A 24,491-nucleotide genomic window follows, 5' to 3' on the forward strand; every position below is an offset into this window, starting at 1 on the left:
ATTTGATTCACACCGTAGGCTTGAAAACTTTTCATCGAAAATAAATTAAGTGAAATTCTGTGTGATTTCATGAGAGTTGAAAATGAAAAAATTATGACACCCAACCCTACCACTCCATACACAATGTAACCACACCTCAAAATTCAGGAGAAATTTAAATAAACAAATTATATGACAACGAACTTAATTATAATTTCAACCTCTAGTTCAGCACTGATTAAATAAACTACCTCGTCTTTATGCCAACTTGAAGTTATTCAATGCCTACACCAGTGACTTCAAAATCTATGTTTCAATTCCAGGAATTTTACTTGCTATTAATTGTATGGGAGTGCCAGTCTTTTATTTTCTATTGTAATGTCAATTTCTTGTGATTACTCGGAAAATGAAGCTGTAACCACAGACCACAGTGCTGCAACTAAATCCTGGTATAAGCACCGGTTAGGCAGTCTGACTGAATGTATAATTTGGCTTCGATGAGTGGTAATCAATGTTATTTTACATAGCCACATCTTGTTCCATCTTACCGGTAGTACGTGCATTAAAATCACCTGTAAAAATTATAGAGCCAAATTTTGCATATTTTTTAACATCCTTTTCTAAAAGCTGGTAGAGATTAGTATCTTTCCAACTGAAAATACTAGAGGTTTGAGGGCTCATGTAGATCGTGCATAGGAAAAAAAAAATTCTAAGTAAAATACCCCTTTATCAAGTAGCATCCAAATAAAATCTTCGCAACTACTTTCCATTTGTTTTATACCATGTTTGTAAATATTTTTGTAGTATAAGACTACGCCGCCAAAGTGTGAGCGAGCATTTTTATGTTTTGTTGATCTGAATGAGTGAAAGTAGTTGTAGTTTGGGATATCTAATTTGGAATGAATGTTAGTTTTTGTTTCTACTAAACTTATAAAATCAAAAGTGTTAATGCTATCTATAAAACTACTATCATTAATTTTATGTTCTAAACTATCATAGATGTTCGACGTAATAAATTTGAACGTGGATCTACCCACTGATTGTAGGTTATTCATTATTGAAATATTATAAATGGCATTAAAATACCTGATACTAGGTCTTCATGTTTCTGCTGCATAATGGTGCAAGGTCGTTTATCTATTCAAAAAATTCATTATGGCTGAAAATAGTTCTTCCATCTTTGTCAAATGTTCAATATTGTTGCTGTTATCATATTTCTGGTAATGTCTGTATCTATTGTTACTACCGGTTTATGGCTTTCTATGATGATTATATTTCGTAATCTTTTGTGAGCTCTGATTTTTATTTTGGTTGTTGTTGATCTGTGTGTTTATAACTCTGTACACATGTCGTTTGATGTTTGCAACTAATGCTGCTGTACCATTGGAGTTTGGATAGACATTATCCTGAAACAGAAGTGACTTAACCTTGTTTCTTTCATCCTGGAATTTGTTGTTTATGTAGTAGACATTGGGTATATTCAGGCTTATTTCTTGTAGTGCAGAATTGAATTTGGTGCTGGGTAAGATGCTAGATATGAAGATTTTGCTCTTTGGGTATGCATTGCGTGTTGTTTCAGGGACTTCTTCGTATTTTCGGTGACATGTTGAAAACAAAGTTCCACTATCAATGTTATTTGATCCAATAGGATTATATTTTTGGGATCTTTGAAGCTGGAATTTTTATGTAAGTAGTAACTTCATCTATTCCTTTTCCATGTAGTGTTTTAACATATGTTTTCCTGGCAGTTGAGAACTTGTGTGAGTCTATGTGTTTGATTGTGGAGTCTCCCACGATTAAAGTGTTGTAGCTACCTTTACTATGGCTTGTATCGGTTTGTACTGTGTAGTTGGTGTCAACTCGGCTACCATAACTTGTAGATTTAGTGGTGTCAGAGCTTGTTGATGATCTTGGTGTTGGTTTGGTGTTGGCTGTATGATGGCTATATGTCTCAGTTGCTATGGTGGTTGATTTTTGCATATCTGAGGTATTTTCATCCAAGACTTCATAATGGTTATCAACTGGTACGTTGGGTATAACACAATCTGAGGCAGAATTTGTATTTCATTATTTGATTTATTGTTTACTGGAATCTCAAATTCAGTTGTTTGTGTAGATGCACAGACTTTTGTTGGTTTTGGTGTTATCAGTACTAATGAAGTTTTGATTTCTTTCAGAACTTCAAGGATGTTGGTCTGTGTATCTTCTATTTTCATGATGCCTTTCTTAACTTGTGCTATTTCTTTGTTAGATTGCATTGCGACTGTATTTAGTTTACCAATTGATCCCATTACTTCAGTAAATTCTTTCTGGTAATTACCAGTAATTTCATCTAAAAATTTGCTATTATGTCCATTTTGTCCTGCACTTTATCTATTTTGTTTGACAAGTTCACGTAACTTGTCTCTATGTCTTCAATTGTCTCCAGGGAACTTGTCTCTTTTTGCTGCATTATATTTCTTGCCTTATTTAATAAAGTTGACTTGTTATCGACCAGTAATTGGTGTTTTTCGTGTACGACTCGGGAGACTCATCGATGGTGACGCAATCATAGCCATAATCTGTTTGTATTGTTGGCGACTGTACTTTTGAACGATCATTTCCTACTACTTCTTTCTCGATTTGGGTGACTGTAAATCCACACAAGTACAAATATCTTTGGCTACTTTTTCCGCAACACTAGGAAACATGTCTATTTCTTCCGCATAAGTCTGTTTTGAAGGAGATGACACGGTGTGTGTAGTTTTACAACTAGCTATTCATTACGGAGTAGTGAACACATGTGACAGACCACTTGTGTTATGTCTTGTCCCTTTGCTTCCATTTTATGCCTGGACTCGAAAAAAGCCGTTGCTGGTGAAAAGTTACCCCAACTTTGGGGTCAAATTTCTCGGTAATGAAAAAGGATATCAAAAATTCAAATAGTACCTTTGTGCCCACTTTCAAGCTGAGTAGAATAAGCTATGTCTGAGGTGTTTTATCCTACATTTGTAGGAGGAGATACATTTTGCGCGAAGCTATCCAAAAATCAGTTTTTTAATATAATACATGAAAACACTGGAAATCACACTCACAGACACACACACACACAAAAGCCAGTAGGCTGGTTGTTGATCCACTCCGCTCAAAAACAAGCAACATGTTTTTGGCTGTTTTTATGGTGTGACATAAACGTGAAGCTAACGTCAGTTTATAACTGAATGGGCCCGTATACGAAGTTCGCAAAAGCATGATCATTTGAACACTTCTATTACAAAACTGGTAGGAGGTAATACATTTGGGGCGAAAGTATTCAAAAATCAGTTTTTGGATGTTGCAATGGCAGTGGTGGGCCAGGATTTTTTTTCCAATTAGTCAGATGACGATACGACCTACCTGTGAAGTATGAGCAAAATCAGCTGAGTCGAAAAAATCACAGAGGAGTTAAAAGGCATTGCTGGTAAAATGTTACCCCAACTTTGGGGTCAAATTTCTCGGTAATGAAAAAAAGATATCAAAAATTCAAATAGTAACTTTGTGCCCACACTCAAGCTGAGTAGAATGAGCTGTGTCAGAAGTGTTTTATCCTAAATTTGTAGGAGGAGATAGATTTGGCGCGAAGCTATCCAAAAATCAGTTTTTTGGCTGTTGCTATGGCAATGGTGAGCCAACATTTTTTTTCAGATTTTTCCTAATAACTAGGGTGAAGGTATGACCTAGCTGCCAAGTTTGAGAGAAAAAAACACAGGAAATCACAGACACACACACAAAAAACGACAAAAGTGATTATAAGGGCAATCCTAGCGGAGTGGATCGGCAATAAGGGCAATCCTAGTGGAGCGGATCGCCAACAAAACAACAAAAGTGATTATAAGAGCAATCCTAGCGGAGCGGATCGCCAATAATTAATATTTCATTTTTGTTAGTGTATTTTCAATTTTATTTATTAAAATATGTACACATATCTAATTGGGGTGGAAATTGCCAAGGTAATTTATAAAATTATAAACAAATATTTTCGTAAATAATACTGACCGTGAAATACGCCTTTGAGAAGTGTTACTGACAAAATATTTTATATTGCAATTTCTTTCAATTTAATTAGTTGTATTGCAATGCATTAGTAATAATGTAAATATATATTTCTTTATTTCATTGATGAGAGTTATATATTTGTTACGTACTATAATTCATCTATATTGGAAAACGGTTATGGGGATTATTAATTTTAATAAACAATATTCAACTATCCTTTGCAATAAAATCATAATGATAATGTTTCTTGGTTTTTGAAACTATGGGCATTATCAGAGCAAGGGTCTTATTTTGGAACTCCTGCCAGAGCAAGATCACAAATCATAAGGGCAAATTAATAGCTTCTGAGGATGGTATTCCCAGAATAGCGCAAGTTGTTAAAGAAACATAAAACTGTAATTCTTAACAATGATGAAAAGACAAGTTACTGCGATAAAGCTCTACTCCCCGCGAGACCTACCCAATACGAAACCCACTTACCACTTACCCACTTAACTAGAGTAAAAACAAAGGCATTTTTCTATCATCAACTTAAGATGGCACTGATTCCAATAAGATGAAAATGTATACATAATCATACAACAATGGAAAATTCCAAAGGGTTTTTAAAACATAGATTTTTTCGTTAAATCCTTATACAGATTAGGATTGAATTTCAAAACATTAAAATTACTTTTCTTTAACTCAAAAAAACTTTCACAACAATTACGTTTTAACTGAAAAAATTAATTACTACATATCTCATTAATTAATCATACATGCTCATAATGAATACACTGTATGCACATACTTGGTACATTGAATGTACATACTTGGTGCACTGAATGTACATACTTGGTGCACTGAATGTATATACTTGGTGCACTGAATGTATATACTTGGTACACTGAATGTACATACTTGGTGCACTGAATGTACATACTTGGTACATTGAATGTACATACTTGGTACACTGAATGTACATACTTGGTGCACTGAATGTACATACTTGGTGCACTGAATGTATATACTTGGTACACTGAATGTACATACTTGGTGCACTGAATGTATATACTTGGTACATTGAATGTACATACTTGGTACACTGAATGTACATACTTGGTGCACTGAATGTACATACTTGGTGCACTGAATGTATATACTTGGTACACTGAATGTACATACTTGGTGCACTGAATGTACATACTTGGTACATTGAATGTACATACTTGGTACACTGAATGTACATACTTGGTGCACTGAATGTACATACTTGGTGCACTGAATGTACATACTTGGTGCACTGAATGTACATACTTGGTGCACTGAATGTACATACTTGGTGCACTGAATGTACATACTTGGTGCACTGAATGTACATACTTGATGCACTGAATGTATATACTTGGTGCACTGAATGTACATACTTGGTGCACTGAATGTACATACTTGGTGCACTGAATGTACATACTTGGTACATTGAATGTACATACTTGGTACACTGAATGTACATACTTGGTACATTGAATGTATATACTTGGTGCAATGAATGTACATACTTAGTAATAATAATAATAATAATATTTTATTAGCCTTTGGAGCGACAAACAAAGAGAAGAAAACAACCAAATCATACATATTTGAAAAAGGAAAGAAGAAAAATCACATTAAATTCAAACTTTCTTTTCTATACTTATACAATTGAGTAATAAATACTCTAACTTCCTTGGATACAATATTCCCCAAATTATTGTTGACTTTCCACAATATGTCGCTAAAAAGTACATTAAACTTAAAATTAATTCCTCCAGAAAGAAAGTTATTAATAAGTGTTGGGTCTACTTCAAGGTTTTGAACTTTGTACATGAAATCTCCATAAAATTTGTGTCTTAAATGATAAGTTGCTTTGCATAAAAATAGAAAATTATAAATATCTTCTTTGTCGTCATTACATAGCTTGCACATTCCATTCCCTTTATATTTGTCCCATGTTATTTTATTACTCTCTAAATCCAGTGAGTTAGATCTGACTTTAAAATACAGTGATATGCCATGATGATCAAGGGGATCATTTATATAGTTTTCTTTTTCCTTATTTCTTTTAACCCAACTGTAATGTTCCAGTGATTTCATATTAGATATTTGATCTGCAAACGTTTTTACTTCATTTTGTTCACTTATTTTATAAAAGCTTTTGAGCCAGTTTATATTGTTAGGTATGTTTAACCCATAGACATGGTCTGAATGTACACTGAATGTATATGTGAATATCATAAAATTAGGCGAGGGTTCTCCGAACCCGCCTATTCACATAGTTCATACCCACCATAGACTCTGGTCAGTCAAAATGACTATTTTGAACTGTAGGCATTAATCAGTGATTCTGCCGGTGACAGAGAGATAGAATCTAGGTCAGAGGAAGATTCAGAGGACCCCAAGATTCTCTTTCCCTTTACGTCACAAACCACATGACCGAGGTCATATGGCAGTGCCATAGATGGCTGTAGATGGTTCCTTTCTCTCCGCATCAAGGACTTAGACCAACGCTACGGAAAGAGTGGGGACCTAGAGTCTATGGTGGGTATGAACTATGTGAATAGGCGGGTTCGGAGAACCCTCGCCTAAATTCACTACATTCAATTGCCCACCATAGACTCAGGTCAGTCAAAATGACGATTTTGAACTATAGGCAGAGTCAGACGCCGATATGTGGCTGGTTTTCCGAGCAAACAGAAAAGTGATGAAAGGTCTTTTCCCAGTCCGGGATGAAACACTCTACAAATAATCACTCAACACCCTAGTTAAGACCAAAAAAGGGTGGTGTCTTACCTTGCCTGTGCTGTCCCCGGAGCAAGAAGCCAAAATGCTGCTACGGTGACAGGGTTTGGTGTGCCCGAGAAAGCTAGACCCCAACCCAAATCTGGGGGGTAGTAAGCTTTCGAAGTAAAGACTGCAACAGTTCTGCATGAGGGCATAGGCTGCAAAGCGAGACCTGGGAGCTTCCAGGGGAGTGCTGACGGTAGAGAAATCTGTCCGCATAAAATGCCGAGACTGACTTATTGCCTATGCGCAGGACCCTTGCGGTTGTTCGGGCTGGGTCAGCAAACCAAGACTGACCCGCTACGACGGGACCCAACCTAGAGAGACCCTTTTCAATGGATTCGGTGTCTCTTAGGTGGTAGCTGATAAAGACGTTCTGCATTCTCCAGAAGCCTGCCCTCCATGTGTGCTCGAGGGGGGCGCCTGACACTAGCACTAGCGAGTTAGCAATCACACATACCTCATGTACTCGGTGTCTCTGCAAGCTCTGTGTCGAGGAAGCCAACATTTGACATCCGGAGGATGACGATCGGGTGAGGATCATGTCCTGGGATTTGGTTCTAGGCGAGAAACCCGATTCGTGTCTTTTGCACAACTTGATTGTCCATAACGGCGGTACATCCGAGAAGGACAATGCCCCCAGTTATGGCCGACCTACCTGAGGCGAGGGCCAGTAGGAAGACGTCAAAAAATTTAGTGGTGCTGATCGGAGAGGCTCAAAGGGCAGTCTGCTTAGAGCAAACAACACAGCCGACAAGGCCCAGTTGGGCGGTTCCCTTGTATGGGGTCTCAGCGTCTGGAAAGCAGTAAATAGTCTTCTAATAATAGGACAATCGGCTAGTCTTGTTCCTGTATGTTTGAATGGTGGGGGACAAGACTGACCTGTAGCCAACGGTCGCTGCGTAGGACAAACCCACAGATGCTACCTGGCCAATAGAGGGATGATATGGTTCAATCTCCCTTCCGCTACACCAACCAGTGTATGCTCACAACCTAGAAATGTAGGCCACGTTGGTGGGATCCCTGTTCGCCCTGGCCAGGACGTTGGCAGCCCGCTCAGATAAGGCTTTTGTGCGTGCGGGTCTACTGAGAGCCTCTATGCGTGTAAATGATACCTGCTGGGCTCATTGGTAGTGTGCCGTCTGGTTGGGATGGCAGGTCTGGTAAGTCTGGAAGCACTGCTGGTGTTTCGACTATCCTCTCCGACAGAAGTGGAAACTAGGCCTTGCTTGGCCAATTGGGTGCGACCAATGATAATATGCAGGTGTGCACCTGCCGAAGTTTTCTCTGGTGCCCGCTGAACTAGCAGAAAGGGAGGAAAGGTGTACACAACTAAGTTGGGCCGCGGGGTAGCAAAGCGACCCTGGCCCAGGCTCCTGGAGTCAGCAGGAGTGTTACATACGTCGGGAACTTGGTGTTCCGGGTGCAGCAAACCGGTCTAACCTTGGACTGTCCACAGCCAAACAGTCTGGAGGCTACCCACTGGGGTATCAGCCACTCAGTGTTCCTCACCCCTGGAAGGTGGTGTGCGGTTAGCTCCACATTGTATTCCAGGCACCAAAGGAGGATTTGCTCCGCTAGGACTGACAACGATGGGGTATGCGTCCCTCCCTCCTTCTTGAAGGAGACCACCGCTGCGTTGCCTTGCAGAGCAGGACTCTGTGGTCTCGAACTATGAGTAGAAAGCATGGTAGTGCTAAGTACACTGCTCTCAGTTCGAGCCGGTTGATATGGTAGTCTCGAAACTAATGCATGAGCCATATCCTTGGGCTTGTTCGTCCAATAGATGCACTCCCCAACCTTGGGGGAGGCATCTGTTACCAGAGTCATACCTGCAGCGAACGGGTCCAAGGGGACCCCCCTGCCCGAGGGCAGGGCTTCCTTCACTTGGTCCGAAATCAAAACTCGCCTATCTAGTTCCCATAGGAGAGCTCAACGTTATAACAAGCCTTATACTGGGTGGCTGCGTAGTGCAGCCTGGGGAACATCCCTTCGAACCGAGGTCATCATTCCGATGATCCGCATTAGTTCTCAGAGGGACACTGAGGGAACGCTGACTAGGCATTCGGCTAGGCTGCTTAGCGCTAAGCAACACGCTTGAAATAGCTAAGCCAAGTTTACCTATGTGTCAAAACTCCATGCCCAGGGACACCAACTGCGTGTTGGGTCGAGGTGGGACTTGTCGATTTACTAACGAGCCCAACTGGTGATGTAAATCCTGTGTTAGCCTGACGCGTTTGGCTATTAACCCCTTGCCCGGGTTGTTGGTAACCAGTAGTCTGGGTACGGATTGAGGTGTACCGACATCTGGTGAAGCAGCAGCACTACCTGTTTCATCACTCTGGTGAACACGTAGGGCGCTGTGCCTAACCCGAATGGGGGGACACCGAAAATTCGAATACTTGGCCCAGCTGGGCGATTCAAAGGAGATGACAACTCGCTGGGTGCATCGGTATGTGCAGGTAGGCCCCTCTTAAGTCTAGTGGGGACTAGCCAGTCGAAACGGTGGATAGAGAGAAGAACCCTGAATGGTGTCTCCATGTAGAACCAATCGAGGAGCACGTACTGATTCAGTCTGCCTAGGTCCAGAACTGGACGCCCGCCACTTGTAGATTTGGTACTACAAACACATTTGGGTAGAAGCCTGGACTTAGTTCCGGCTGATGTACCCTGTGTATGGCGCCTTTTCTCAGCAAACTGCTACTTCCTGTCTGATTGCTTCCGCCTTGTGGGAGTCCCCTGGCAGTGCCCAACAGGGGGACACTGACAGGGGAAATGGAGATTTCAGCGGTATTCCGTAACAGGATGTCACCACCTGGAAAACTCCAGGGAGCGGTCACCCGCTGTCTCTAAACCGGACTACACCGGCACAATCTGTGTACAACAGGAATATGTGGCCATGGGTTCGGCAGTTGCAAGCGGAGGTGCTCTCTTCTCCCGTGAGGTGAGTTCCCCAAGGCCTGAAGTAGTCACTAGGTTGTGACCTGGCCACTCGCCGAACACATGCCTGTACCCCTGGTTGCGGAGGTGAGCGGCTAACACGCACCCCCGCTGCTGGCGTAGACGTCCGCCCAGGGAGGGTGAGGAGCCACCACCTGACTCTTTCCTCCCTAGGGGCGCGCCACTACTCTTCCCTCCCATGGAAGGGTATGAGTGCTTGTCTCCTGGCTGACTCTGGCTAGCGGACGACGCCTCTAAGGCGTTGTGTTATCTGTGCTTTGGGTGCTCTCTGCTTGCCCTTGGCAGGGCCAACTGGCTAGCGGATTCGATCTGAACCCTCAGGTTCATTGCACTCTGAAGCTCCGAGACTGTACCCACCAGTCCTTGAACAAAGAGGGTGGAAGATGTCCAGTCTGCGTCGCTAAGGTAGGGACGTACCCCCTCAACTCAGCTTGTCAGCAAGAACACGTGCGTCTAAGGCCGCGTCTCGTAGCACAGTAGTGGCCCGGCAAAGAGAGCCAGGTGACACTAGGGGGTGTTGCACGTAGATGTGCCGGACACAAGGATAAATTCATTACCGTTGTACCGTTACCGCATGACGAACCCTAGCTGGCTGAAAGTAGGGGCGGTCAACGTGTGCCCTGCCCTTAAAGCCCTGCCCTGAGATCGGAAGCTTGGCTGCCAGCACCACATTGGCATTCAGTGCCCGAGGCTCCAGAGGAGGCCTGGTGCAATTAGCCTCGGCCTCACCCAAAAATAGTGGGAGAGCTGCGACTGGGAACGGGGGACGTGTTTGAATGCAAACATGCTTTCGTGTTTCTTCCTGCTTGCCCACCAAGGGGCCGCAGTGGAAACAGCTCACTTCGTCTGCGTCTGATCTACCCGGCCTACCAGGGATGCAATTGCCCCAACAGTCCCTCGACCAAAGCCCTCAACTCTGAGGCAAACCCGGTGCCGTGCAAGGAAGGGTCCACAAAGGAACCTGCAACAGGTCCGATAGGAGGAAAGTCTCCAGGGGCACAGCCTCGCTGCAGCCGGTAAACCACCGTCTGAAAAAACAAACTGTAAGGATGCCCTCCAATCAGCGGGGGAGACCCAGAAAATTATCGGTACCTCCACCATCGGGCCTCCCGAACCCCGCACGCAGCTACGACAAAGTATCTCGGACGCGGGTCCTATGCTGGTAAATTCTGAATATAAATACTGCACAGTCAACCAAAAAGGAAAATGGCAGTGAGCCGTGATGCTGTCATTACATCCATACATTGCTAAATACATTGCAAATAAAAGACGACATGCATGAGGGAAAACGAAATACAGTTGTAAAAGTTGCCGCTGCGAAACCAACAAGTGGTTACGTAGTGGCGCCGGGTTTTAATTTCTTTGTTGTGAAAAATACTACACACAAAGGGGAAAAAACGACACGACGGTAAAATGACAAGGAAAACTTATCCTCCCAGCTACAATGTCGAATGCCGTGCAGCGGCAACAACCCAAGCTGAAACCCGGACAGGAAAAAAGGCAGGCGATCCAGCAGAGACGCTAAAACTTCATCCCCGTAGATGTGGAGAAAAAGAAATAGTGAATGTACAGCCATCTATGGCGATGCCATATGGCCTCGGTCACGTGGTTCGTGACGTAAAGGAAAGAGAATCTTGGGGGTCATGGGGCTTCCCCTGACCTAGATTCTATCTCTCCATCACCAGCAGAATCGCTGATTAATGCTTACAGTTCAAAATAGTCATTTTGACTGACCGGAGTCTATGGTGGGTAATTGAACGTAGTGAATTGAATCCTGTGAACAGCTTTAATTTCACTTAAAATTAATTAGACAAAACGTTAAAATCACAACATCAGTGAATGACCTTGCATATTTTGGGAAGAGACTTAAACAGTACATGATTGGCTACACAATCATCAAATATCAGCAAAATAATTCATACTGTTCTAAAATTTGAGGATTCAAACATTTTGCCAAATTCTTTAAATTATTATTATTAAATCATTATTAATGTTAATGACACAGTCCTTGTTGTAATCAAGATAAATGTTAGGTAATTGCCAAGAAGCAAGATAGCTGCAAGACTGCCATTTTTGTCTGATCACACATTGAATTGTTATGGACATGTATTGCTACATGCAATATACAATGCAATTAAATTGGATATGAAAAACACTGGTTATGTGATCAGTGTTTCTGAGTGAATTTGTAGTGTATGGTCAGTAATTGAGAGTGAATAATAGATTTAATCTAGTATCAACATAAATCAGACCTGTAAATTTGCAATTACAAACTCATATTTACAAACTCAAACTCAAGTAAAGTCTATGTCTCAGTATCGAGCGTGTCTCAGCTATTTGTCCTGGTGTTGACCAAGTGACACTCTTTCTAACAATATTTTCTTGGCAGGACTGTACAATTTGATGAGCATGAAATGATTATGCACATGTATACAAACCAGACGGTCATCGTTAATCAAATCACATAATGTATATCACCAGGTAAAATGCATGTCCTAAATTTGAATGAAAACTGTTCTTACTATGAAACAAACTGACATATACATGTATTCCAACATGTATGTATGTGCCAAATATGAATGAAAATATGGTCTATAAGTTTTGGAGATACAGTAATATGGCCAAAAAGCTAGATGGCCCTCAGTCTGCAATTTTTATTGTAAAATAAATTCTTATGAACAATTATAATTTTTGTAGCTCGTTGCTACAATGTAAACTTAATTACGTGAAAATTCACGTATCAGAGTAAAGAGGGAGACACACAGTTACCAGGTTGTAGGTTAGCGGTGAAGTTCCACTTTTTATCGCGTAACACGTGATCAGCTCATGACAACATACATGGCATAATGTGATTAGCTAATAAGGTCATGATCATGTCACATGTGATTATTTAACCCTAAGTCAATGAATAAAAGTACAAGAAACCATAGCAAAGTCAAAGATACAACAATAATAACATGCATAAGGCAAATACCAAATACATTAAAATGACAAATCATGTCCAGGTAACTATACACTTTCCAAAAAACAAGATAGCTACCTGTCAACCATCTTTGAACCGATCGTGAAACGAATCGTCCTGGATATGTATAATATATGTACCAAATTTGAACAAAAACTGATAAATCGAATCAATAAACTACTGCATGTGCATATGTCCAATATTGGGATTTCCGGATTCGGTCCAGAGGTTTTTGAAATGTGACAAAGGCAAGACGAATGGACAGCAACAGAATCATAGATCCCCATTTCAAACTTTGTTCACATAATCATACATTCTTTCATATTATGATCGTGAGGAAATCTTGACTTTGAAGGGAACTGTACTCCATGTCATACCCATAACACCTTGCATTCGAACATCTGGTTCAGGTTGATCACGTGGGTGAGAAAAAGTAAAACGTTGCAGTAAATTGGTTACCAAAAGAAAGAGTTCCACCTTTGCTAACTGCTCACCAAGACATATTCTTTTGCCTGTTGGATCATAATGAAATTAAAATATTATAGTATTAATACTTGAGAGATGAAAATATAAAAACAAGCATTGATAATGCATAGTCTCCGCTAAATATTAGCTATAGTCGATGTAAATGTTCAGTACAAGTGACATGTACAAATGAAAGATCAATGTTTTTTAACACTAACACAGATTATAGATTGTGTTACTGTCAGTATAGTACCTACCTGGAAACTTTGAACTGAATTGGACTATATCTTTTAAGAATAGCATGAAAGAAAAACGCAGCCAATCAGGTTCAAGTATCTCCAACAGAAATATCATGATTTATATTTCAGTCAGTTTGACAGTGGTTGCCATGACATATACTGATAAATGTTAATGACAAGACCAGATGGCGAGCTGGTCGAAATCAACCAAAAACATCTTATGACTCTGCAGTTTTTTAAGATACAAGACAGTAGCTGTAATTCTAAACCAATGTTGTTTGCGATTTTAACTAAGGTAGTATCTTTGTGGAATGTTAGTGCGAGATTATTACCCCATCAATATTAGTTAGCGTTGACAATGTATAGAAATGTTTTCTCTAGACAGCTTGACGAGTAATTAATTGATTATGATGTGTAAAACTTTCATGTGATTGGTTGTTTGTTGGAAGGCAAGGCCTTGGAATCTCTTATACTGATTGTAATTGGTTAAGGGGTGACAAGAAATAAAGATGGATTTAATGCTGTCTCGGGTGAAAACCAGGGACTTGGCAGAGAATCGTTTTGGGAACATGAACGAAGCTTGTGTGTGTCTTTTGTTAGCCTAGCGTGGAAACGACCGAATCCCGGTTACCTAAGTGAAAGGTTTTTAACCATCAAAAATACCTATCACAGAAATATGGCTTGCAACATAACCTAATATGCAAGGTCATCATACAAAGTTTGATTGAAAACGCCCTATTAAACTTTGAACTGAATCAGGCCATATCGCCCTGTTCAGCTCCAAGAAACAGTTCCGGACATGTTACAGAATGATATTTCGACAAATTTGATCAAGAGAAAAACAAAACATGTTGTTGTGTTACATTGCAGTATACTACCTATGTACAGACTTTCAAGTGAATCAGGCCATATCTTTCAGAAGAACGGCACAAAAAAGAAAAGAAAAAAATGGCCGCCTGTTGGCCATTTTGGTCCAAATTTTGAAATAAATATGACGTGCACATGTATATACATGATCACCATACAAAGTTTGATTGAAATCACCCTGTTCCGCTCCGAGAAACAGTTCCGGACAAGTTACAGACTGATTTTAAGATATTAAACAAAATGGCCGCCATTTCGAAAAATTTGATCAAATCTCAAACAAAACATGATGTTGTGTTATCTTGAAGTATAGTACTTAAGTACAAACTTTGAACTGAATCAGACCATATCTTATGGAGGAATCAGCACGAAAACGGAAGAAAAAAAATGGCCGCCAGACGACCATCTTGGACCGAATCTTGAAAAAAAAGTGACATGCAACTATAACCAAATATGCATGATCAAATTTGAGGGACAAAATATTTAATCAAATCATAACGAAAATCGGTGTGCATATGTAGATCATCATACATTGTCTGTATACTAAGTTTAAACGAGACCAGTCAAAGGGTGTCCGAGAAATGGCTCCAAACAGAAACACGGATGAACGGAACGGAAATTAATAGACCCCGTTTTCAGACTTCTTCCGAACAGAGACTAAAAAGTCAAAGATAATGAATGAATGAATATATTATTTTCATATTTATTTGGCATACTCACCTAAAGAAAATGGCATCCAGCTGTCCCCTCTCTCAAACATTTTTTCAGGATTTAAGAACCTTGATGGGTCAAATTGTTCGGGATCTTTCCAGTATTTTGTGTCATTTTGTGCAGACCAGAGATTTGCAAGCATCATTGTCCCTTTGGGTATAATATACCCTTGCAGTCGAACATCATCAGAGATTTGGTGCGGTACAGCTAGAGGGGCGACGGGGAAAACACGCTGTGTCTCTGCGATGAATGCATTTGTGAAAGCAAGATTAGGTTTGTCGGCCATTAACGGCGTCCTTCCTTGACCAATGTGCTGGTCAATCTCTTGTTGTATCTGAAAAACGAATTATAGTGTTTAAAAGAAATCACGTGCTACAATTGATCATATCAGATTAAGCAATGTTGAAAATGACGTAATATTTATAGATGTAATCACGGTTACTATTTTTAGTAACCGTGATGTAATGCATGTACATTGTATGCTCAATGCACGATTACCAATTAGCGTAAATGACTTAGTATAACCACTTCACATGCTTGATCTGTCTCTCGAAAATTTCGGATTTTGTTTGTTTCACAAGATTTGCTTAATGTGCCTTCGATATAGTATGTATATTGTATACTGTAGGTAAAATTATGTATTCGATAAGAATACTTGAGTTGTGGAACTCTATAAACACTAAAACTCTAACAATTTTCAGTGGATACAAAAACATAGTAATCGTTTCAGCTCTCTTGTTATTTTGCAGATAGATTTTTCTTGCGATAACAGTCGATGTCACTTTTCTAATCGGTGCTGACTGATTCTGTAATACTACCGGTATCAGATGTTCATTCGAAATTAGCTGATCACATACGTATTATTATCACATCAATAAGCCATAATATCATATCAACATTAATTTTATAAGGTCATTATTCACCAGCATAGTTATACATACCTTTAATTGAAGGTCAGGAAATTTCACCAAATTTAATATAATCCACATTATTGTGTTTGTTGTGGTGTCCGTACCAGCGTTGAATAACTCAATAATACCACGTTTAGAAAACACAGAAGAAAAGACATCTTTCCCATCAATCTGTTCTGCGCTCCTTTCTTTTATTAAGAGTGTGTCAATTATATCTCTGGGGTCATTAGGATCAAGCGTTGATGCGTGTTCTAAGCGAATTTCGCTCATAAATTTATTGAGTTTCTTCTCGTCTTCCTTCAATCCAGTGAAGAGGAAAGGCACCTTACGGAGAAAAGGAAATTTCAATCGTACCCAAGAGGAAATTCCTGCACTGAATAAATTATTGATGCAGTCAAGAAGTTTATGGAATTTTGGATCATCGTACTCAAAACGCTGTCCGAAGCAAAGTGAACATATGACGTTTGACACTGCATTGTTAACAAATGGACGCAAATCCAATGGTTTGTCATTGTCATACTCTCTGATCACCGTTATCAAGTGATATGCCTCTTCATTGATGCGGGTCTCAATGACTCTTCTACCGACCCCAAAATGTCGCAGAGCAGTGAGAGCAAATCTCCTCCGCCGTCGCCACATTTCTCCATATTTAGCGAAAATATAACCTGTTTAAAGAGATTGAAAAATGTCATGTATAATCACTATAATAAGCAACTAACTAACAAACAAACAGCAAACAAGTTAATTAATTAATTAATAAATAAATCAACAAACAATACTCAGGGGGACAAACTCGAGGATTATGTGTTATGTTTATGCTCTCTGATGCCTCTGAATAAAATATAATTCAAAAAATAGGACATATGTATTTTTTACTGCTTTATAACATGGGTTTGAAAATGGGTTATTAAGTTGGTGGCAAACCACTGTTCTCAATAGTGAACTGGTCGTAGAGAGCTAAACTGTGACGTCATTTCTGAACAAGTGCCTTATCACACGTATACACTGACAGTATCCCGGGAGAGTATCTGCTTTCCACAAAGCGCTTGTTTCAATGGGAAAATCCAGTGTTAGCAAATATGAAAATGAAAATAAAACTGAATTTGACATGTATGGTATTAACTGGTATAAAACCATGCCGGTTTGAGCCAACATACTGTGCAGGCAATCGCAGAGAATTGTTTAAACAGATAATGTAAGTCACGGTTCTGGTGATGAATCAGATACCAGTGTTGAAGTGGGTAGTCTGAAAGGCAGAGAATGGTGTTCGTATAGAATTGCCAACTGTACTGGAGTGCAGTATTTTATTAGATAATATAAATTGGACAGTATGTAACAATCATTTATTCATTATTCTTCTTTGGGTCATTTTCAAACAATAATTATGTGAAGTAGTGAACATCTACAGTTACTCAATTGCATTGCCTTATAATTATTATTTCTTGTTTACTTATAAATACATCCATGCAATTCGGCCGACCTAAGAATGGACCCCTAGAGAAATAACTAATTGTCATGTACATGACAATGTGTGACATGAATCAATTCATATCTATGGTGTGCTAAAATCTGGTTTGACACATGTACTACCGGTATAGTAATTTGTGTTGCTGTGCACAAAACAAAAACAATTATGGTATTATTATTTTTACGAATAGCAAGTAGAGATATACCATATACATTGTTATAATATATATTCAGAACTACAAGCAAAATAAAATACTATTGAAAATAAAATTGAAACATTGACAGGGTGCCAGACAAGCTTCTAATCACTATAACTATCTGCATGTACCAATCGTCAACAGGTGTTATGTCATGTTATGTCATTTGACTTGGATGTATAAATAATCACGATAATTTTGAAGTCGTTTGTACATATCAAGCTGAACTGAGATCTGTGTTGGTCAGACTCCATGACAAAAGAAGAAACCCACTTAGAGAGCCTATACCAAACGAACTTGGTTCACAGCAAACTCGGACGAAAGGTGATACCATCGTGTGCTGTGTAGTTAATTAAAAAAGTGTATTCTGAGGAAAGTGGAAACTACGACAACGCTTTCTCGTTTCTCTTATAATTTTGTAACCAGTATTTTCCTTATTTTCACTTGTTTATTTGTTGTATATCAAGATGTTGCTTAATAAATAGAAAACACAGAGGTGACAAATTACCACAAAAAGAACTTTCAGTCACAATCTTTATTGAGAGTACTAGTACTTGTGATAAAATAGTTGTCGAACACGCAAGATAACATTCAAGCAGCATTGTTTTATACAATACAATACATCAAATACAACATTAATCATTTCCGGTGTTGAAAATATTGTAAAGTCACGTACATAGAATCATGGCAGATAATAGGAACTCCTTAAGTTTTAACGGTGCTTCAGAAAAGCCGAAACGCAAACATAGCATGGTTCAGGAATGACGTCACAGTTCGCTGTAGTGCCCACATGGAAACGGCCAAGTGAGCGCTTCTTTCGTTTATTCATTTTCCTAATTTTTTAAACGGACCATTTAAAACGCCAAGTGAGTGCTTCTTTCGTTTATTCATTTTCCTAATTTTTTAAACGGACCATTTAAAACGCCAAGTGAGTGCTTCTTTCGTTTATTCATTTTTCTATTTTTTTAAACGGACCATTTTACAGGCAGTGCTACTTTTTAAAATTTATTTTTATTTCAATAAAACCATTAAAGAATCATTGTGAAAGTGATAAATTCTAGACTTTTGTACCCCAGATAACCAGACAGCTACTGCTAATTGTCGGGTTGATTGTCAACTGGTTTATTATTAGGTTATTTAAATGAAAACTCTATAAATAATATTATTTTGAGCTATATTGTCGATGCTTTCTTACCTTCCCCTCCATCGCCGCTGACAGGAGGTCGATCTGATGTGAACTCTCCTTTGTTGACCAACGCTTCTTTAACGGCGTCGTAACCACTAACAACCACCGCACTTATCCCCAGCACATGTACACACATTACCGGACCGTACTCGGCTGCTAGCTCATGGCATATTTTGTGAAAATGCATACCATGTTTTCGCATGTATTTAGCAAGTATCCATAGAGAAGGTGTTGGGAGAGTATGTGTCAGGCTGTTGCCATGACAAAAAAAATAACATAGGAACAGCAGCAATATAGTGAAGACTGTCAAGCACAAGAAACTATTAAGTTGACCAGCACTTACAAATTCCATCATCTGAAAAATAATAATAATAGTAATAATAATAATAACAATAATAACAAGTCATTGAAAATGACACAGTCCCTGTTCGAAAGTTCTCTTTGTGCTCGTCATATTAAAGTGGAGGGGGTTGTCGTGAGCGTGTCCTTGAAACTTGAGTCCAAAGTGGTGTATACAACAGATTGTTTATTTACATCAAATTCGAACACGTGTTGCATGACGACCCATCCGTTAAGACATAGCAAAAAAAACATAGATCACAAGTGAAAGCATGTCCAAGTTATCACATTTTAAAGACACAAGATGGCCGCCAGTCGGTCATATTTGATCAAATTTCAAATTGAATTGACATGTATATGTATCCATTTATGACATGCTAAATATCAATGAAAATGATACATGGGTGACAGAGATATAGTAATATAGCCAAAAATAAAAACAGCCGTTATTCGGCCATCTTTGATCTGATTATGAAACAAAGTGACATGTATGATGTATGTGCCAAACACAAATGAAAAATACATAAATCTTGGAAATATAGTAGTAAGGCTAAAAAGTCAAATGGCTGTCAATCGGCCATCCTTGATCTGATTTTGAAATAAATTGTCATGGACATGTATCCTAACATATATAAAATATGTACCAAGACACATTTAAAAACAAGCAGCCTCTCGGCTGAAATAGCTCCGCTGTTAGCAATGCACATTTCAATTAAAGAACAGAAGATATCATTAGAAAATGAACAATATGCATAGTATCAATGCAATGGGACTTGCTGTTTTCAACAAGAATTCAAAAATATCATTTTTGACCATAAATGATTGTGGTTTTTAACAAGAAGAAAATATCACTTTTTACCAAAAATGACAAAAATATTCACCAAAATTAGAGAATTAAAGATATCATTACAAAGTGAACTAATCTGAGAGAGGTCCACATGTAGTACCTATATATGTAATATCAATGCAATTGGCCTTGTGGTTTCTAACAAGAAGTTGAAAATATCACTTTTTACCAAAAATGACAAAAATATTCACCAAAATTAGAGAATTGAAGATATGATCATGAAATGAACAAATCTGAGAGAGGTCTACCCAAGGTACATATACACCAAGTATCAAAGCATTCAGGCCTCTAGTTTTCAAGAAGAAGTCGAAAATGTAAAACATTGACACGAACGACGGACACCTACGGACAATCACTCATATGATAAGCTCCGCTCGACAAAGTCGACAGCAGAGCTAAAAAACAAGATGCCTGCCAGTCGGCCATCTTTGATCCAATTGCAAAAGAAATTGTCATGGACATGTATCCTAACATGTATAATCTATGTACCAAGTTTGAATGAAAACTGACAAAGAATGTCCAAAATACATTTTCAAAAAACAATGGCTGCCAGTCGGCCATTTTGAATCGAGTCGCTAAACCACTGCAAGTGCATATGTCCCACATAAAGTACTAGGCACATGCAAAGAATGAACAGAAACGGTCCAAAGGATTCTGAAATATGACTCCGGACGGACGGACACACAGACGGACGCACAGAGACCAAATTATAAGTTCCTGTTTTGGGGACTAATAATAATAACAAGTCATTGTTAATGACGCAATCTCCGTCGAAAATTTTGTGATCTGACATATCAATTTGATGCTGATGAAGTCATTGAGATTAGATTGAAACCATTAATTGGAGATGGATTTGTAAAAAAATATGATTTAGTGCTTTTACACGAGAATTGGACATTGGGCAGTCATATCAAATTACAAAAATAATGTTCATGTTGATGTATCTATTGGTATACTATCTTTGGACAAAATTTAAACAGAAACGTTCATTGCATTCAAGAGAAAGTAGCATGGGTACAATGAAAAACAAAATGGCCACCAATCAGCCATATTTGTTCCAATCACGAAAAAAATATGACATGCTCCTATAACCTAATATGTATGATCACCATACTAACTTTGATCCAAATCGGCCTAGTCATCTCTGAGAAACAGCTCCGGACATGTCAAAATTACGATTTAGCACTTACATGAAAACTGGGCATTGGCCAGCCATATTGAATCGAACCACAAAAATAATGTTGGTGTGCATGTATCCCTTGGTATACTGTCTTTGTACAAAATTTAAAGAGAAACGTTCATTGCATTTAAGAGAAAGCAGCATGGGTACCATGAAAAAAAAATGGCCGCCAGTCAGCCCTATTTGTTTGAATCACGAAAAAAAAAATGACGTGCCCCTACAACCCAATATGTATGATCATCATACCAACTTTGATCCAAATCTGCCCAGTCATCTCCGAGAAACTGCTGCGGACACATTTAGGCATTTAGGTATCAGAAATGTTTGCTCCGATCATAAAGTAAATTGACACGCATCTGTAAGACATTATGTATTGTCTTCATGTAAATGTGAATGAAATCCGTCAATGGCTTCATAAATGCTTTTCATTTCGTTCCAAGTACACAACGCGAATATCAGCCTCACAAAATCCTTTGAATGTCGCTTCAAAATTAGAACGAACATAATTTTGGACAAAATTGGTCATAAATCGCATGACAATGTTTATTATGTACAATCATGAAGCTAATGTCTTATGGTACAATGAAATAGCATTATTTTGTGTGTTACAGTTATGCTTTTTGAGAAACGTGTTCAAATATTTCTGCTATTTTTAGAACAATTCCATAGAACACAATGATAAAGAAAAATGCATTTTTTGACACTTTTTAAAACTCAGATTTTTTAAATAATTCAGAACAACAAAAAGAATTCCATCATTAACAATATATGATATGGTACCAGGCTAGATTTTGATATATTGCATGCTGTAAAGGGGGTAATTATTCACTGAGTTATTTCGCTGACTGGAAAATGCGCTAAATTAAAACCCAGTGAATATGTAAAATTTAGCATAGAACACATTATCTAAATGACGAAATCGTGAATTTAAAACCCACTAAATATGCCTGAAATGGTAAATCAGTGAAATTTAAACCCAGTGAAAATTAGTCATTTTACAGTAATATCTCTGCCATAGGAACCTATGGTGAAAGCATAGTGCCAAAATGGCAACTTTCCACTAAAATACAACCATCAAGTTCTCGAAAAAAGGGCTGGTGACCGCCAACTTTTTTTAGGTAAATGTCTTTATATTGCCTTGGAGTACAATTTATTGCAAAATGAATAAATTCTGGGTTTTTTAATTTATGAGTAGACTTCTACCTCAACAAAAGTCACCGACTGATGGCGCCCCTTAGCCCTACCTTGGTCTAGCCAAAATACAAACATGCTAGATAAGCCTAAATCAGCTTAAAATCTTAGCTTGTACTTCGTGTAGCGTGACACTACTATTGACCTAACCAGGGATCCATGGCGTTGTTAGTGGGCTTATTATATTTGGTCGCTCACAGTTGTTCGGCATTGAGGGAATGTGGGTCGCTTGACTGCCCACTCAACACCGCCATGGATCTTCCTGTGCAACTTTCAGGGGAATGCGCAGCAAAATGTTGCGCAGCAGTTGTGGGCTAACAAATGCGCTTGCTGCAAGTTAATAATGATTATTAATAAAGTACGACTCAAGAAATTAAATATAAATACCCAACTCCGAGTGATTTTCCATTAGTTTGCTGCAACCACCTGTAAAACGTTCGGCGTTACAAATACTTATACAAATACAATAATTTAAAGGGCGTTGTGTTGTCACCGGAAGCGCTGTCCCAGCACAAACCTGTGTCATATGACGCCTTACTAGCCGATTTTGGCTAAAATAGCGCTCTGCCGCCTCTTTACACTAGTGTTTATACACGGAACTTGATAATTTTTTTCCAATTTAAGTTGCTTTGTAATCACGTATTTTAGTGAAATATTGTTTAGTGGGTGAAATATTAATGTCATAACTAATTAAATCGTGGAAATAACAGAAATTAAGAAATGATAACGATAATAAAATGTTTGTTTGAAGTTCGAAGGTACTTGCGTAATTTCCTGTTTCAACTTGTTCGAAAATAGAACGTCCTTGAACGTGATAAAATCACACGTTTGAACTCCTTCCAAACCAGACACTAGCATCCGTGAACTCATTGCAAATTTGCGCAATTTGGGCCCAGTTTGTCCTTACAATATTTCTAAGTTTCATTTATCATTATTTCAGTAAATAGACCCCTGAAACGAAATTAATATATCCGCAAAATACGTGCCAATCGACGATTGACTTCGAAACGTTCAAACTTTCGAACAAACTCCCGGCACGCCTTGCGCGATATGCGTCAGATCGGCGTTGAAGGAATGCCGACCTGCAGCGTCAATGAATAAAAGGGAATTGCCCGACAACGTGATCTGTCAGGTATTTGTTTACAAGTTTGCACATGCGCAAATGTTCGGCTACCAAACTGGTTCTGCTTTTCATTGTCGTACAATGATCTCGCACAAAATTGCTCTAAAGTCTTATGAATGGGGGATTTGTAGTGTCACATTTTATTGCTAATAATCAATTATGGAAAGCCATGACTGTCTTAAGTAGAAATGTGCTGGACGCCCTTTCACTTTTAACAGTATACCGCCCTCTTTAGGCGCGGGCGTTACGTTCAGCGTAGGTCAGAGTTTGCTATAACTATTATGGGCTAGAGTCTCATGCGCGTACGCCAACTGCGTTTTGTATGACTGAAGATCGCTACATAAAGTCCTTCTAAAAGAACACTAGACTCAGCGAAGTAAGTTATTTTTCTGAATTTATTGACTCATGAGTTGATCAGGCCACCTTAGCTCCGAGTGTCGTAATTTGATAAGTGTATTTTTCGCAATTTCCATAAATTTTTCCGTAAGTCGTTCACGCTCGTTCGTTCAGTCAGCGATGACGTCATTTGAAATGTGATTTCTTTAACCTGTTATAGTTTTCACCGCTTTCTTGAATAAACTGGTTACCCTAACGCAACTGTGTACGAGTTATTTGGGAAGTGGTTGACACCAGTACGAGTACTAATGCACTTGGACCTCGGAATAGTGAAAATTCGCCTGAATATATGAAGACCACTGGAGTACAGCTAGTCTACTTCAAGCAAGGTTAGTCCCAGTGTTAATGTTGTTAATGCTTAACAGAGATTCATCATGGCGTCCATGGAAGATAACTTGCCTACAGATGATAAACAACATGATATTGAACGGAAATCTGAGGATGAAAAGTATGAGGAAAATTCACAGGACAAAGTGCGCCCTCAACGTCAAACAAAAATGACAATGAAGGCTATGATCAATGCTACTACTGATGCAGAGAAAAGCATGGCAGCAGTGTGGACAAGGTTGAAACGAATTCTAACAAACTTGCATGTGTCAACAGAATCATCAGACACACCATTAGCAGAAATTGAACACCTTACCCAACAATACCAAGACA

General features: G+C 38.9%; 1 protein-coding gene across 1 annotated transcript; it reads right to left on the minus strand.

The window, feature by feature from the left end:
- Window positions 1-1,629: 1,629 nt before the first annotated feature.
- On the minus strand, window positions 1,630-18,891 carry LOC100376322 (cytochrome P450 2D4-like). Its single transcript, XM_085501935.1, has 5 exons — window positions 18,765-18,891; window positions 15,936-16,570; window positions 15,004-15,328; window positions 13,093-13,227; window positions 1,630-2,024 (listed from the first exon to the last, which is right to left on the minus strand). The coding sequence occupies exons 1-5, from the start codon at window positions 18,889-18,891 to the stop codon at window positions 1,630-1,632; spliced, it is 1,617 nt and encodes a 538-aa protein (XP_085358061.1).
- Window positions 18,892-24,491: the final 5,600 nt, after the last annotated feature.

Source organism: Saccoglossus kowalevskii, chromosome 7, assembly GCF_978046115.1.
Source record: "Saccoglossus kowalevskii chromosome 7, keSacKowa6.1, whole genome shotgun sequence".
Taxonomy (NCBI): Eukaryota; Metazoa; Hemichordata; class Enteropneusta; family Harrimaniidae; genus Saccoglossus; species Saccoglossus kowalevskii.